The 18,438-nt window shown below is 34.3% G+C and overlaps 2 protein-coding genes across 2 annotated transcripts in view; one reads left to right on the forward strand and one right to left on the reverse strand.

Annotated features, from left to right (window-relative positions):
- Window positions 1–2,728: 2,728 nt before the first annotated feature.
- HELRODRAFT_96746 (hypothetical protein) lies at window positions 2,729–12,999 on the forward strand. Its single transcript, XM_009011811.1, has 9 exons — window positions 2,729–2,785; window positions 3,004–3,193; window positions 5,762–5,958; window positions 9,044–9,256; window positions 10,601–10,790; window positions 11,024–11,411; window positions 11,688–11,900; window positions 12,194–12,365; window positions 12,697–12,999. The coding sequence occupies exons 1-9, from the start codon at window positions 2,747–2,749 to the stop codon at window positions 12,751–12,753; spliced, it is 1,659 nt and encodes a 552-aa protein (XP_009010059.1). The 5' UTR covers window positions 2,729–2,746; the 3' UTR covers window positions 12,754–12,999.
- A 1,891-nt stretch (window positions 13,000–14,890) lies between these two features.
- Window positions 14,891–18,438, reverse strand: part of HELRODRAFT_190005 (hypothetical protein) — a gene marked incomplete at its 5' end in the record, with an annotated part of 20,574 nt that continues 17,026 nt past the window's right edge. Inside the window, 3 exons of the mRNA XM_009011812.1 lie at window positions 14,891–15,395; window positions 15,744–15,962; window positions 16,280–16,785. Coding sequence (XP_009010060.1) covers window positions 15,305–15,395; window positions 15,744–15,962; window positions 16,280–16,785 — 816 coding nt within the window. The 3' untranslated portion in view covers window positions 14,891–15,304. The remainder of the gene's footprint in view (window positions 15,396–15,743; window positions 15,963–16,279; window positions 16,786–18,438) is intronic.

Below are 18,438 nucleotides of genomic sequence, written 5' to 3' on the forward strand. Positions count from 1 at the left end.
ACTGAGGTTTTTCTGTAAAATTATTTCTGTGTTATGTTAGTATTGTTACTTTATGAAGTATTTTTACTATTTAAATTAAGTAGATTTATTTTAAATGGTTTTAAATTTTTATATATAAATTTTTATTGATTTTTTTAAACCTCAAACTTTAAATCACCGTTTTTTTAAATAATTAAGTTAATTAATTACTTAATTAATTAGTCAATTAAAGTTTTGAAATAGCAAGAAAGTAAAACTTTACTGAAAGTTACTACAAAATTACAGCTGTCTAAAAAACAAGGCGAAAGTTATTAATAAGTGCTACGAGAAGTCATATTATAACATTACTAACTGACAAAATTGATTTTAGTTGTAATAAATTACTACTATACTAAATAGTGTTAATGGTATTTTTTTAAGAATTCGTTAGCATTTATTAACAGTAATAAACTAGTACAGCTTACAACTCAGTTTACAATTCAATTTACAAGTCAGAACAACATGACACAACAACAACAACGTCATGAAGATAAAATGAAATTGTTGTTAAACGACGACAACAACAACAACTACAACTACAACAACAACAATGACATCAAAGCATCGCCTCGAATTAAGAACCAAATTAGCAATCATAAATTCATAAGCAAAAACGGTGACGATGACGACGACGATGACGCTGATTACAACAACTACGAAATCGACAACAACATCAACGAAGCGACGTTATTGTTATGCACTCACAACAACATCAACAACAACAACAACAACAACAAAACGTCAACAAATTTTAACAACACCCAACAAAATGACATCAACGTTACCGCACACTACCCAAATTTCGAAACAACAAAACACGAACGCTCGGTTAGTGGCAGCAGTAGCACTAACACCAACAGCCACTGTAACAATAGTAACAATATTTCGAGTAGCAATTGCAGCATCGGTGGTGGAAGTGGTGGAAGTATTTTTGGCGGCGGTAGTTATGGCGGCGGAATATGTGGATCTAAATTACGAGCGCTGAAGCAAAGATTGAATCTTTCATCGTTGGCTTCTTCGTCGACGTCATCACCGCCTACGTCACGTGACCTGGAGAACAACAACAACAACTGCAACAACAACAACAGCAGCAACAACAACCTCAACATGGTAAGTTGCGGTAAATATAAACCGCTGGTAGAATGTTCTGGAAGTTTGCCCAGAAAACATTTGAAACATGTTAAAAGTCTGAATTGTCGTCGAGATGATAACACTCAGCAGCAGCATCAGCAGCAACTACATAATGTCAGCAACGTGATGAACATAGACAACAAACAACAACAACACAAACATGAAAGCAACTACTCGACCATTGGATGCAACAATCTTCTTAACAAATCTACAACACCAACAACAACAAGCTCTACGATTAAATCATGTGACGGGTTGTTGTCATTGAAACATTGGAACTGTGGAAACAACATCAACATTAATAATAACAACAACATCAACAACAACATCAACAACAACTACAACAATAATAAAAACAACATCAAACTCAACAGAAGATCAAAAACACCAACACCATTTTTGCACTCGTACGCTAGACTGTTAAGCGACAACTCATCATCAACTGATCACTTACTTGTGCAACAACAGCAGCAACAACAACAACTTTCATCATCATTCTCTGCAACAACAACATCAGCAACACAGATAAACAACATCACGTTACGTAGCGTTGCAATTTCGTCTAACGAAAGCAGCAACAATGTTGCCGTTCCGACGAAAACAAAATTCAACATCATGAGCAACAGCAGCAGCAACAGCAGCAACGGCGCCACTACTAACTGCAACTTTTTATCGTTATCTAGGTGTTACCCGTTTTCTTCGTCAAATCGCAACACGTCGCCGTCATTTTTCAACGTTGATGTGTTGCGATCACCATCTCCGCCACTTCAACAATCATCATCAACAGCAACATCAACAACAACAACAACAACATCAACAACGACGATAAATAATCTATCCTCGTTGAAAAATGAGATGTTGTCAATGTGCAACAACTACATCAACAACAGCAACAACAGTAGCAACAACGACAGCAACAAAATCAGCAACAACAGCAGCAACAACAACAACATCAAAACTACTGAACAAACGGACCAAGCGAATCAGTTGTGTTTGAAGAATGGAGATGGCTTGAGGTGTGGAATGCTAAACTCTTCTCCGAATTTATTATCATTATTCTACTCATCATCATCTTCATCGTCATCATCATCGTCTTCATCTTCTTCACTATCATCATCATTGTCATTACTATCATCATTATCATCGTCATCATCATCGCCGTCGTTCATTCAACTATTTATTCATTCAAATATTTATCCATCATTTAATTCATTCATCTATCTATCCATCCATTCATCCATACACCAACGTCCCATCTATTTATCTACGTCACATCTATCCGTTTGTCTATCCATCCATTTATCCATCTATCCATCCATTTATCCATCCATCCATTCATCCATCCATCCATCCATCCATCCATTTATCTATCCATCCATCCATCCATCCATCCATCCATCCATCCATCTATCCACGTCCCATCAGGTATTTAATGCAGAGCGCGCACATGACCGGAAAGACGTCACAGGAAACGGAAGAGTCTACCTACTTCCGTTACGGTCAACATCAAAATCACAATCATTATCAACAACAACACCAACAAAACCATCATCATCAGCAGCAGCACCAACACCATCAACTTGAGCATGCGGAAAGAATGATGCAACGAATGGAGATGTACCTTCACAGACGACAAGTGGGTGATGATGATGATGGTGATGATGACGATGGTGATGATGACGATGATGGTGTCGGTGGCACTGATGATGATGATAATGGTGATGTTGATGACGATAATGGTGATGATAATGATGTTAATGAACACTTACTAGCACTTAGAACCGATTCAATAAACCTCTTTAGTACATTTGTTTCACCAGACATGAATAATTGAACCAAAAAACACTAAATAAGCTCTGTGACGTAGTCTTGATCACAACTTCCGGGCGTCGAGTTCCGGCGCATCGTCTGGTCCTGGCGGCAGCGTCTGACTACTTTGCGGCCATGTTTACTAGCGACCTTCTGGAAGCTGACCTCGAGGAAGTGGTCATCAAGGAGGTTGAACCTGACGCCCTGGTTGCTTGCGTTAGGTACATCTATACAGGTGAGTGAATGAGTGAGTGAGTGAGTGAGTGAGTGAATGAATGAGTGAGTGAATGAGTGAGTGAGTGAATGAATGAGTGAGGGATTGAATGAGTGAGGGATTGAATGAATGAATGTGAGTTTGTGGGTTAGTGAGTGAGTGAGTGAGTGAGTGATAATATTAATAATGCTATGTACAATTATATATTATTTATGGTTGACGTCAATTATAAGAATTAATAAGTAAAAAAATAATAATTAACATAATGATTAGCATAATAATTAGCATGAGAATTAGCATAATAATTAACATAATAATTAACATAATAATTAACATAATTATGGTGATGATTGTATGATGACGACGATTACAAACTCGAATGTGTCGTGTCGACGGTTGTTGAGATTGGATGATTAATGAGGATGGTTTTGATTGAATCATTACGTCATCATCATCATCGTCATCATCATCACCATCATCATCATCGTCATCATCATCACCATCATCATCATCGTCATCATCATCACCATCATCATCATCGTCATCATCATCACCATCATCATCATCGTCATCATCATCACCATCATCATCATCGTCATCACCATCATCATCATCACCATCATCATCATCGTCATCATCATCACCATCATCATCATCGTCATCATCATCACCATCATCATCATCGTCATCACCATCATCATCATCGTCATCATCATCACCATCATCATCATCGTCATCATCATCATCATCATCATCATTGTAATCATCATCATCAGGATCGTCGTCATCATTAACATTACCATATATATATATATATCGACAAAGTTTTTTTCATTAGAAAAATGAGAATTTAAAAAAAAATCAATAATATTATTAAAAGAAACAATAATAAAAATAATGGAATTAAATAATATAAAAAGAATTATATTAATAATTATAATAATAACAATAATAATAAAAACACATAAAAAAAATTAAAACAAACAATAAGCCAAGCGTTTAATCTTTCGAACTGCGGGTTGTGATAACGAATTGGCGGGAAAAAACAAAAATAAATTCTAGAAGGCTGAAATAATAATAAAAAGAAAAATAAAATTATTATTATTATTATTGTTATCAGTAATTACTGAATGAAAACAAACTTAGAAAGTATGCTATGAAAATAAAAAAATATGTGTTAATCTTTCCTATGATGAGTCAGTTGTGCACACACACCTACACACACACATCTACACACACCTACACAGGCACAAACACATACACACCTACACAGGCACACACACATGCACGCATACACGCACGCATATACACTCGCATACACACACGTGATGCAAAAGTATATGTATGTGTATTTCTGTTTGTCTGTACATAAGTATGTAGGGGTATTATGAATTCGTAGCTTAATTGCTTTTGTTTGATGATGTTAGTTGGAACAAAGCTATTTATTTGTTTTTATAGTTTTATTAAAGGGAAGCTTTGATCAATGTTGCGTGTTGTTGTGTACCCTATCAACGAATGTTTGTTTGTTGCTGGTGCGTTTCGTATCGTTGTTGTTGTTGTTGGTAGTTGTTTTTTGTTGTTTGTTTTGTTGTTGGTACATTTTATGTTGTTGTGTTGAATTTTGTTGTCCTTTCTTGGGTCTTGCTGTTTCTTGTTGCGTTTTTGTTGTTGTTTGTTAAGGTTGAGGTGATGTTTGTTGTTGTTGGCGTTGGGTTTTTTTAATGATACTTTCAGTTGCGTTATTTTGAATTGCTGTTAAGGGTTCTTAAATTTTATGTTCGTCAAATTTTTTAAAATTTATTTCCGCATTATTACGTCTTGTTTCTTTCTACATTCGTTTCATCGCTCGCCTTAAATTTTTTGTGAATTTTTTTTTCTCGAAACCTCTTCCTTCTCTTTAATCGCTAATTTAATTTAAAGAATGTGCCGAAAAAAACCCAAAATAATATTACTGGAATATACAAAACAATGCAAGATTATGTTTAAGCAGCAAAAACTTCCATAGAAAATAAATGTTAAAGGGTTGACCATAAATTTTTTTTCAAATTTATAGAGTCTGGTCGCCTTGAATATTATAAGACAAGTTAGTAAAACGAAACAAAACGAAACGCAGAAAAAACTGCAAAACAAATATCACATTAACCACGGAAAAAAAGATTAAATAACAAAACATCAGCGTTCTTTCATTTTTTAATAGAAAATTTGTTCCTACATTCTGCGTGTCTTCGTCGTCTGCATTTGCGTTTTTTTCATCGTTGAAAATATTGAAATTTTTATCCTTCTATTTTCTTTTATTCAATTTCGTTTTAACGGGAGAATTTTTTGCGCTGGCACGCACATTCGCACAACGAAACAGAAACATTTGAAGAAATCTTTTTCATTAAATTATTTTATTTTATTACAACTCTTCTCTCATAAACTTTCAATAGTAATTTAATTTTCTTCTTCACCGTTTTCATCACCCACAACCATGCACGTACACACACACACACACACACACATCACAGACAAACACAGACACAACATACATAGACACACACACACACACGCAACAAAATCACCAAACCCACACAACACCACACACCTCAGGACAATTGGACTTGCGTGAGGACACAGTAGAGAGCATCTTATCAGCTTCCTGCCTCCTACAACTTCCGGAAGCATCTATCGTCTGCTCCAGGTTCCTCTCCAAACAGCTCCATCCTTCCAACTGCATCGGCATTCGACAGTTTGCCGATCTACAAGGATGTTGCAGGCTCTACGACGAGGCCAATGCCTACGTTCTGGTTCGTACATTGGTTACTTTAAGAAAAACTAAATATTTTTTGTGTGTTTTTTTTGTTTTTTAGAGTTTTATTGAATTTTGAATTAAAAATGTTAGTGGCTTTATGTAAAATATTGTTTAAAAAAGCAGTTATCAACGCATATGTTGATGATATGCTGTACATTGGAGAACCAATTAGAGTACTCAAAGATAAAAATGAAAAAAATGAAAACGGAAAAGATGAACAAACACACAAACAAGCATACATACAAACATATTTAAAACATATATATACACACACATACAAACATATATACTAATATATAAACACACACACATACATACATACACGCAAACAAACATAAAAACAAGCATACAAACATACATACAAACATATACAAAACATATATACATACAAACATATGTACAAATATACATACATACGTCATACATATAAACATACAATTATATATAAATAATCTAATAATAATATTACAAACAAACATACAGACATACATACATACAAACATATACAAAACTTATATACATACACACATACAAATATACAAAAATACATACACATACATAGAAACAAACATACAAACGTTCGTGCACGCAAACATGCATACCTACAACAATTATAAATGAAGCTAAGTCGATTGCACGTCTTTCTTGCTTTATTAGGTTTATTGTCTATTTGCCTTTGTTCTAATACGATTTTTTTTTGTTTTTTATATTTTTTCTTTTTTCATTAATTTTTTCCATTTGTCTATTTCGTGCTTTTTTGTGTTTTCAATCGACTATTTCTCTTTCTCTCTCTCTCTCTTTCTCTCTCTCTCTCTCTCTCTCTCTCTCACTTCCTCCCTCTTTCTCTTCCTCTTCCTCTCTCTTTCTATTTCTCACTTCATTTTCATTCTTTCTCTTTCTTTCCTTCTATTAACTTTCTCTTTTTCTTCTATTTAGTCTTTCTTTTTTTCTATTTTTACTCTCTTCCTCTCTCCCTCTCTTCCCCCCTCTCTCTTTCTCGCTCTTTCTCTCTCTCTCTCTTCCTTTCCTTTTATTTTGTCAGACTGCATTTTTGTAATACTTTGAAAACGCATTAGCAAAATTTATTCACCAAAAAATTATTTAGAAAAACAAAAAAATTATCAACGAAGGAAGGAGAGAGAAAAGTTCTTATTTAATGGAGAAACAACAACGACGACGCCAAAACATTAAATCAAGTAAAAAAAAATAAACAAAAAAAGACAAAAATGCCCAAACAACAACAACAACAACAAATAATAATAATAATAATAATAATAATAATAATAATAAATTACTTTTTTCATGTAGGGCTCCATGATTTACAACACACGCCCGGCGAAGAAGTTACATACAATACCATTACAATTCTCTTTACTAAACATTCTTTACGTAATATAACATCAAACGTTGTAAATTAAAATTACATCAATTAAATGATACTAAATTAGAGTAATGTTGCTTTACATTATTACATTACATTACAGAAACATTACATTATTAAAATTATATCAATTAAATGATACTAAATTAGAGTAATGTTGCTTTACATTATTACATTACATTACAGAAACATTACATTATTAAAATTACATCAATTAAATGATACTAAATTAGAATAATGTTGCTTTACATTATTACATTACATTACAGAAACATTACATTATTAAAATTACATCAATCAAATGATACTAAATTAGAGTAATGTTGCTTTACATTATTACATTACATTACAGAAACATTATATTATTAAAATTACATCAATTAAATGATAATAAATTAGAGTAATGTTGCTTTACATTATTACATTACATTACAGAAACATTACATTATTAAAATTACATCAATCAAATGATACTAAATTAGAGTAATGTTGCTTTACATTATTACATTACATCACTTTACATTACATTGCTTTACATTACGTTACATTACATTATTTTACATCGATCACATCACATTGCCTATCTTAATGTACTTACTTTCATTCTTAGTTGTTTTTTTTTCTTCCATCTCCCAACAAATGGAATTAAAGTTCAAAACGCAAATTTGCGGCGTCCTGTCTGGAAGTTTGGCGTCGAGAAAACCTCGCGAGAATTCTACACTAGATGTAATCATACCCTATCGCCACTGTATCTTTATCATCAACAATGACGTCATAGGTATCATCATCGTCATCGTGTTCGCCATCCTCGTTGTCGTCGTCTTCGTTGTCGTTATCAGCATTCACGTCATCAGCATTTACGTCGTCACATCATCATTGGTTTATCCGTTTTAACGTCATCGAGTCATTATTTTTATTTGACGACGACGACGATGTGATGACATATAATCGCGAGATTACGTATGACGTTGATGCCAATAACAATCAGGACGCTTAATACGACCGCTCTCAAACATTCCCTATGAACACACACGCGCCACACACATACGCACACACTCACACACAAACACACACGCAAACACACACACTGGCAAACACACACACTGGCAAACACACACGCACACTCTACTTCACTTCTACATTACTACACACACTCACACACACACTCTCACACACACACATAAGTATGCACACCGTGTATATGAACAACACTAACATAACGAATGAAAAAAGACTTCATTCATATACTTCTTTCGCATGCACACATTTAATGAAATGTTTGATTTCCCACATGAATTAACTTGCACATAAAAATCCCATTCATGATATGGGAGTTTTTTTTTTATTTGCGATTAATTTCTATTGATTCGTTTGAAATTTTTTGGTAACTTGAAGCGCCATATAAGCTAAATACTAAAATGTGTTATGTAAACATGAACATATCCACGTACATAAATAAACAAGTGTGCATTACAAAGTTCCATGAAATATTTCATTATTGAATTCATGACATACAGAAGAATGCACACATCTCAACCATTTTTAACCGCCAATGAAAACACTTCAGCCACAACCACAACTGTTACAACTACAACTGTTACAACCACAACTGTTACAACCACAACTGCTACAACCACAACTGCTACAACCACAAATGCTACAACCACAACCACACAATCACAAACAACTCCAACTACAGGAAAACTTCATGGAGGTAACAAAACATCAAGAATTCAATTTCCTTGCTGCAGACGACTTAGTGCAGCTTCTGTGCAGCGACGACATTCGCGTCAGTAGCGAGGTGGTGGTGTTTGAAGCCCTCGTTTGCTGGGCAAAACATGATGAAGTTGAAAGAAAGAAGGACCTTGGGAGGCTGCTGGCGTGTGTGAGACTACCTCTTCTTCCCGCTCAAGTTTGTTTGGTGGTGGAGAGAAGGATGACTGAAATGATGGTGAGAATGATAAAGAAGGTTGGTAAGGATGACTAAGAAGGTCGTGATAGCAGTAAAGATGATGGTGGTTGCGATGATGACAGCAATAAATTTTGCCATATTATTTCCGTGACTGCTGTCTCAAAACCAGCCATAGCTGCGCAGACGCACTCATAAGACGTAAAAAGTATGCAGAATATGCAAATGTTCGCCATAAATTCAGTCAGGCACCCTCCCCTTCTTGAACATTGCACTGACGATATTGCAAGCTTTGTTGAGGAGGTTGTACGAAAGAGGTGAAATCCGAGAGTCTTAACTGATGGATATGTGATGGGGTGGTTGGAGTTACCGACGGCAAATCATGTGATGAGTATTTCATGAATGAGCGGGTAGATGAAACAGGGCGTGGAGACGTCTTAAGATCATATTTAATGTTATCAATTTTATTTTTATAGACTCACGCTATTGTTCATCTACTCGTCCTATGTCCATATCACATGTGGTTTATAAGCGTACGTGCGTATTTTGATACATTTGTTCATGTTCGTACGTGCGTGAACATCTGTTTATGTTCGTGCGTGCGTGAACAGTTGTTTATGCTGGTCGTTAAATAAAGGCGTGGAGATATATTTCAGTTTTTGCTATTTGCATGGGATGTCGATAAATAACATCGAACATTCCAGGCGAGATCCCATCCAATGTATTGATACATCCTCCGTTTCCTCCCTGCCCAGCATCTTGCCAATATTAACAATTCTTTACGTACGTATGCACACATTGATTTATGCGCCAAAACGCGTGCATATAAATTTTGTTCACACTCGTATATAAACTGGAGTGTGAGTGCACTTGTTCCTACAACGGCCCGGATAGGATAGTGTTTTGTTGTTGCTCATAAATGTTGGAGTTTAGTGTGCTGATGACTGGCTGGATGCATATTCACAAACGAAGGCTGCCTAGCAAATGAAAATGTGATGAAAATAATCTAGATGCAAATACTGAGACCGTAAAGTAGGTAGTTTATTTTAGGGGAAGTTATGCGGCTCACAGAAAACACGCGTTAACCAACACAATTCGTTTCAAAAATAAATGCAACAGGCATAAAAATCACATGTAGGTACATGTTTCGAAAAAGAAAAACATAAGATATAAATACAAATGCACCCAAGATCATGAAAATAACATTCAAATGCACACATATCATAACACACATACATAAACAAACATACGTGAAAGCGCAAATAAAATCAGACACACACACACACACACACACTCAAAATCAAACACACACAACACGATCAATCAAACATACACACACGCACACAGTACATAGCGGACAAAGTAGCCGCCTGTCCTCTATTCCGAGAGGACCTGTTCATCCAGGACCTGATCATGGAATCTTTGAAGTACCACTTGCTGCCGGAGAGGAGGATGACCATGTACAACATGAGGACTCGTCCGCGCAAATCCACTGTCGGTGTTCTCTATGCGGTCGGCGGAATGGATTGTGGAAAAGGTGAGTGTGTTCAGATGTTCGTAAATGAAAATTTGTGAAAGTGGAATTTTTCATGCTAAACTAACGTTAATAAAAAAAAGTTTTAAATTAAAATCCGGTTGTACTTTTTAATCTTTATTGATACTTTTTTTTCTCGAAATTTTGTATTCCATTGGTTCTGACGAGAAAGCAAATAGATTTCAACGCAAACACCACACACACACACACACACACACACACACACACACACACAGGAGCGGTCAGCATGGAGAAGTACGACATGAGAACGGATCAGTGGTCTCAGGTCGCCTGCATGAACGGCAGACGACTTCAGTTCGGAGTGGCGGTCATCGACCTGGTGCTCTACGTGGTGGGCGGTCGAGATGGACTCAAAACTTTGAATTCGGTCGAATGTTACGATTGTCGAACCGACACGTGGTCGAGCGTCAACCCGATGGCCACCCACAGACACGGACTTGGAGTTGGAGTTCTCGGTGGTCCCATGTACGCAGTGGGTGGCCATGATGGGTGGTCGTACCTGGCCACTGTAGAAAGGTGGGATGTTCAAACTCAGCAGTGGAGTTATGTTGCACCCCTCAGCACCCCACGAAGTACCGCCGGAGTTGTTGTTCTGGGAAATAAGTTGGCAGTTTTTACATTACTTCAAACTGACGATGTACAACATTGCACAGCTGTTATATTTTTTTACTGATGCCTATCACGATGTAAACTTATAACTTCGGGTTACGTTCCGAAAGAGGAATGTCAGACATGTATGAATTCTGAAACGATATTATCTGCTTGCTCATCATCTTTCTCAGCTGTTTACTTATTTGTAGCCTTCAAGTCAATCACATTTTCATATGTTTTTTAAAAACATCGTCGTTGTTATCAGCGAAACAACCACAACGATTACAGATTATATGCAGTCGGTGGTCGCGATGGCAGCTCCTGTTTGCGGTCGATGGAATGTTACGACCCACACACGAACAAGTGGAGTATTTGCTGTCCCATGAACAAACGAAGAGGAGGGGTGGGTGTTGCCGTCTGCAACGAATTCCTGTACGCTGTTGGTGGTCACGATGCTCCGTCCAGCAACCCTGCATCCAGTAGGTTCGACTGCGTTGAAAGGTCCGTTCTTCTTCCGTTCTTCTTTCATTCCTTCTTTCGTTTCTTTCACCTATGATGCCTCATGTTTGCGTTCGTTGTTAAGCACTTGCAGATAATAATGATGAACAATCAATTTTAAAGTAAATACCTATTAAATATTTGTGCTCCGCGTTAGCATCTTCGAAGTTTCGTTAATTCCGTATCACAGTCAACGTACGTATTTTTTAAAAATGCATCGTACATAACATGCGTTCAACGTGACTGCTAACTAATTTTGTGAAACACCATACTCGAAACAAGAATGTTTTCAATAGGTACGACCCAAAGACAGACACGTGGACGGCGGTGGCTCCCATAAGTTCGCCAAGGGATGCGGTTGGTGTGTGCGTTCTTGGCGACAAGTTGTTCGCAGTGGGCGGGTATGATGGCCAGAGGTATCTGAACGACGTCGAGGCATTCGATACTCATCTCAATGAATGGAGTGAGGTGGGAATAGAACTTTTTGTTATACCACTTCGTTATCTTTTCTTATCATTTCTTCATCTCTTGATATATAGAAAAAAGCATTACAGTTTACTATGAGTAACTCGTCAAACTGTATTGATACGATCTCAAAAACTTCCAATTGTTACCACTGAGCTTTCATCTCCTCCATTTATGACACTTACGTTAATTTACACCGCGAAGCATTACCAACAGGAAATAATATTTGCAACCGGAACGAAGAACACAAAACGAATTGAAGAAACACACTCTGAATGCAACTGGGCAAACTTGTAAAAATTGCTTAAACGTAATTCTATTTTGAATGTTGCAGGTAGCACCTTTGCGCGTAGGAAGAGCTGGAGCATGCGTTGTCCATCTGGCATTGTAAGACGGCTCGTCACGACTTCCTTGACAATAAAAATAATAACATTATTATTATACATTATTATTATTATACATTATTATTCTATATTCTTTGATACTGCCATTTATTAACATTTGTAATCTCTCAATAATACGTATTCATGTAAGGTAGGTCGTTTTAATGTACGGTAGATAGATCCGTGTGACCTGCTGTGCTACCTACCTCTTGGTCTACTACAACATTATAAAATAAACACTGATGCTTAGTGAATCTTTTTTTTTTTATTACAAATAAAATAAATAAATATATATTAAATCAATACATATAAATAAATACATAAATAAATAATTATATATATAATATATACTTGTACGTGAACATAATCAGACCACATAGATAGATATAGACACACACACACACACACACACACACACACACACACACACACACACACACACACACACAATCACCACACACAAAGACACGTACACGGACATCTATACATTCATGCATATTATAAACGTCATATAATAAGGAAATAAAAAATAAACACGACGAGAAAAAATACAGAATACAAAATAGAGATAGATAAAATTAATACAAGAAAGTTAGCTATAATAAAAAAAACTCACATACAAACACACACACACACGCACGCATATAAATAATTCATATTGTAAAACAAATGCAATAAACGAAGATGACAAAACACATACACACAGAGCCTACTCCACAATTGCTTATAAAAGTTACAAAAGTTACAATTTATCTCACGCATCATAGTGACAACAAGAAAAAAAACAACACTGAAACAAAAAAAAACGTTACAACATATAAAAAAACTCTCTTCTCTCTCTTTCTCTCTCTCTCTATCTCCACGATCCAACGATCCATAATGAACATATCTATAGAAAATATTGTAAAATAATGTAAATAAAATTTTTTAATAAAAACCTTGTGGGTAAAAGTAAGCTACAAGAAAGAATAAAAACTTATGCATACTAATTAATAAGTTAATTATTCAATCAGTAAGGTTAGTTTGTTAATCAATTAACTAATCAGATTATAAAATTAAAGAGAAGAAAAATATAAAATCAACTAAATAGTCCTAATTAAATTTAATTAAAATTGAACATTTAATTGTAATTGTGTAATTGTGATTAAATGACAACTTCTGGAATTAAAAAAGTATTTAAAATAAAACACTAGGTCATAAAAAAAAGCATATATAAAAATTCGTATGATTGTATCGTTTTGATGATTGTGCCCAGATTGGGAATCGAACCATAGACGTTCGGCTTAAATACTCACACACATACACACACACATACACACACACACACGCACACACATTTAACCTGCAACTGACATGAATACTATCGTCATAGGAATTTTTTCATTGCAAATAAAAAAAACAAAGGCAATGACAGAAAGAAGAAACCAAGCAAAAATTAAAAGAACGAATAAAAGAATAAATAAGTAAATAAATAAATAAATACGAATAAAAATTAATACCAGAGATTAAAAAATTAATCACCATAGAATGATTAACCTTGATCGAGTGATAATAGATTGAACGCTAGCTATCAAAACTGCTGAAAAAAATTTTTAAACTAAAAAATGGCACAAATAATTATAACTAGAACACAACTAATTATAACCTTATAATCTTAATCATAATTCAATTGAATATTTTTAAAAAATAATTTGAAAAATATATGTATATAAGTATAACATACTTATAAAAAATTCTCTTTACAACCTAGGGAATCGAACCATAGACGTTCCGCTTAAATACTCACACACACACAAAGACACACACACATGAAGACACACACACACGAAGACACATATACACACACACGAAGACACATATACACACACAAACACACCAGAAAAAAAACTGTTTTTCTCAAAAAAAAGCATATTATTAATGCTATTTATGGCTCTATCTTTCTTATAAATATATATATATGTATATATATATATACACACACACACACACATATATATATATATATATATATATATATATATATATATATTTATATTTACATATAAATTAAGAAATCACTGTACAATAGTGTTAAGATAATTATTTAAGACAATTATTTTTAATTTTAATAAAAATATATTTATTCTCCACATAAAGTTGATTGATAGCAGTTGTTATTTGTCCAATAGGCGCACTAGTAATATTTAGAAATAAATGAATAAATGATTGAATGAATGAAAAAACGAATGAATAAATTATGAGGAAAGAGAATGAGAGAAAGTTTTGAAGGAATAAAAATTGACGGAGAGATAAAATTAAAAGTAAAATATGGACATGATACAGTAATGAAAAAAGACATCGTAATGTGAAACAAATAAGAATAGGCAAACAGTAACCTGTAAACACAATTGCAAAGACACTTACACACTAAACATGAACTGGCAAAATATATCATAAGTAGTTCTAATAAGAATGTGATGGTGTCAAAAAATAAAAAGACGATGATGACGATGAAGACGACGATGATAACAAAAGAGAATGGTGGTGATATAGGAGGAATTTTTCTGAACATGCTCCCCATCACGTAGGGTGTGGTTTTACAGTTGTGAACATGTCTCCGTCGTAAGGTTTCGTCTGCAATCTACTGCTGGCTCCCTCCAAAAATTGTAGCCTGGTTGGGAAGTTGTTTGAATGTTTGCTATGTTTGAATGTTTGTAGGTTTGCAATGTTTAGATGTTTGTATGTTTGCAATGTTTGGATGTTTGTATATTTGCAATGTTTGAATGTTTGTATGTTTGCAGTAACACACACAAAACTTGCACAACACCAACTACACATGCATGAAATCATTAATTCAAAAACAAACTCAATCTCTCAAGCACCAATTCGTCAATCTGTTCATCAATTCATTGACAAATATTTTCAATAAGCCAACCAACCAACCAACCAACCAACCAACAAACAATCTTGGAAGCTGAAAAGTTGCTTAAAAAACCAATCAACCAATCAGCAAACAGACCTTGCGAGTCTTCTCTGTTCAGCCTTGACCTTCCTTTCTTCCTCCAGAGCAGACAGACCTTTCTTATTGGTCAGCAAGAGGTGGTGCGGTCGCATGCTGGCATCCAATGAGCACTTGCGATCCAAATGTACTCGATCGCCATTGGCTGGAGATGATGAGGACGACATCGATGACGTCATAACATTCGAGGGCGTGGGGTCCAGGAGGTCATTCATGCTGCTGTGACCCCGAGATCACGTGATGTAATGATATTATAATAAACTGGCGATGTCGAAATGGATAAGAGCTAATGATAAATTTTGAAAATTTAGTAGAATTATAAATCAACTAAAAATTTAAAAAAAAAATGAAAGGGCCAAATATTTCTGGTATGCAAACATAATTATGTAAAATAGAAACAGCTGAATGAATAATTTAATGGTTGAATGAATAAATGATTGAATGAATGAAGGAACTAAAGAATGAATAAATAAACACAAACAGATCAACAATAAATTTCAAAAGTCATAAAGAAGATGAAGGTGAAAGGTCATAACCTTGAACTGTTCTTGTTAACCCCATCCGGAGCCTGGAGGAGCAACTTTTGAAGGACAGCCGGAAGGTGGGGAGGAGATGAAGATGGAGATGATGACAAATTGTTGTTGTAGTAGTTGGTTGCTGATGATGGGCTTGATGGAAAGTTGTTGAAGTTTTGTAGTTTTGTTGGAAACATGTAGTTAAGAAACGGCGGAGACGTGGATGGCGTTGTTGGTTTGTTGTTTGTTGTTGTTCTTGCGGCTGGATCGTCATTCGCAAATTTTTTGTTTATGATGTCTTTTATGTAGGGGTGAGGATGAGATGGTCTGCCAAAAGGCGGGAGTTTTGCTGAAAATATCTGCTGTTGTTGTTGTTGTTTGTTGAAAGTTAATGTCGTTGTCGATGTCGGTGCTGCTGTTGTTGTTGATGACGTTGGCGAGATCGAATCAACATTCCCAAACTTGTTGCTGGCATTAGAGGCGTTGTTGAGGCCGCAAAGGGTTGCAGCTGTTCTCGAAGAACTCACCTAACAGCGAATGAGTAAAAAATGGTTACAATTTTTTGTGAAATTTTTATAACGAAAATCAAAAACGTAAACTGAAAAAAAAAATTAAAAAAAAGTAAAAATAATTGAAAATTTACGATAGGAAGAAGTATGAACTGCACACATGCCTACAGATAATAATTATAACTGAAAATTTAGAAATTCTAGGCATACAAAACTACAAAACAGTTGATACTAAATAAGAAGCCAGCCACGAAAACATCAGCAGTAACGTCAACACTATCAGTAGTAATAATAATAATAATAATAATAATGCTATTATAAATAATAATAATAATAAAAATTTCCATACAGTAACCTGCATAGCAAAACGAAATTAACCAACCTAGCGTAAATCAAAGTAGTAGTAATAATATAATAATAATAATAAAAGTCCCTCTATAAAACATCCCAGTAAAAAAATTTCATTTTGATGATTTTAATAAGACACACACACGCACGCACGCACACATACACGGACACACAGATACACACACGCACGCACGGACATACACACACACATACACACACACACGGACACAGACACACACACACACACACACACACACTGACATAAAAAACAATATTTTTTAAATATAATTCTTACATTTATTCATGAAAATGATACAAAGTAGTTTACATTTGAAATGGCATAAGCAAACAGGAGTATGATAAATACGTAAGTCCCAAAACAACTAAACAGCGTCTGAAAACAACAAACAAAGCAACAACCAAGTTAACTGACGATAAATTAGCTATCTTACGATAAATTAGCTATCTTGAAAAGAAATTGTTTGAATTTGAAGAAAATAAAACCAATACCATTATTAAAAATATTTATCATCTAATAATTTTATTATCACTACTACAGCAACTCAAACAATTTTATACCAAAAAAAGACAAACAAAAACAGTAAAACATACAATCCAACTATAATAACAATTAAACTCAACGTTTTTGTGTTATAAATTTACATTTAAACACAAACACATACACATATAAACTTATACATAACAATAATAATTTTCAACCCATCTGTCAACAAATTAAATAATTCCAGCCACAAACTTTAGAGAGACGATATGTCATTCAACACAGGAATATTAATTATTTATACATTGATGTCTTGTACATGCACACAGTACCACACAATACACACCTCTGATAAAAAAATGGTATAGTTTGTGTTTACAAACTGACAAGGCACGTATATTACCTAACATAACTATATATATATATATATATATATAAATAAACAAATATATATATATATATGTATGTGTGTGTATATATATATATGTTGGAAAGAGACCATATTTTAAAAAGTATTTATTGTATGAATTCTACCATATTGTTGGCGTTAATCAATTTAATGTTTGTCTTTTCAATTTTCCAGTTTAGAATTGTTAGGAAATTGTTCTATTCATTGGAGAATAGAATTATTATCCAAATTTTCTAGTAAGGAAAATTGAAAAGACAAACTTTAAAATGATTAATGCCAACGAATTGGTAGAATTTATACAATATAAAATATTGTCTCCTTCCAATATATATATATATATATATATATATATATATATATATATATATATATATATATATATATATATATATATATATATATATATATACAT

This window comes from Helobdella robusta (genome assembly GCF_000326865.2).
Source record: "Helobdella robusta unplaced genomic scaffold HELROscaffold_10, whole genome shotgun sequence".
NCBI lineage: Eukaryota > Metazoa > Annelida > Clitellata > Rhynchobdellida > Glossiphoniidae > Helobdella > Helobdella robusta.

Excerpts from the sequence above, each read along its gene's own strand:
- HELRODRAFT_96746 (XM_009011811.1), top strand. The coding sequence starts at position 2,747 with ATGATGCAACGAATGGAGATGTACCTTCACAGACGACAA. Across the intron at positions 5,959-9,043 it reads AGGCCAATGCCTACGTTCTG|GAAAACTTCATGGAGGTAAC; the intron begins GTTCGTACATTG and ends CTCCAACTACAG. Across the intron at positions 9,257-10,600 it reads TACCTCTTCTTCCCGCTCAA|TACATAGCGGACAAAGTAGC; the intron begins GTTTGTTTGGTG and ends ACACGCACACAG.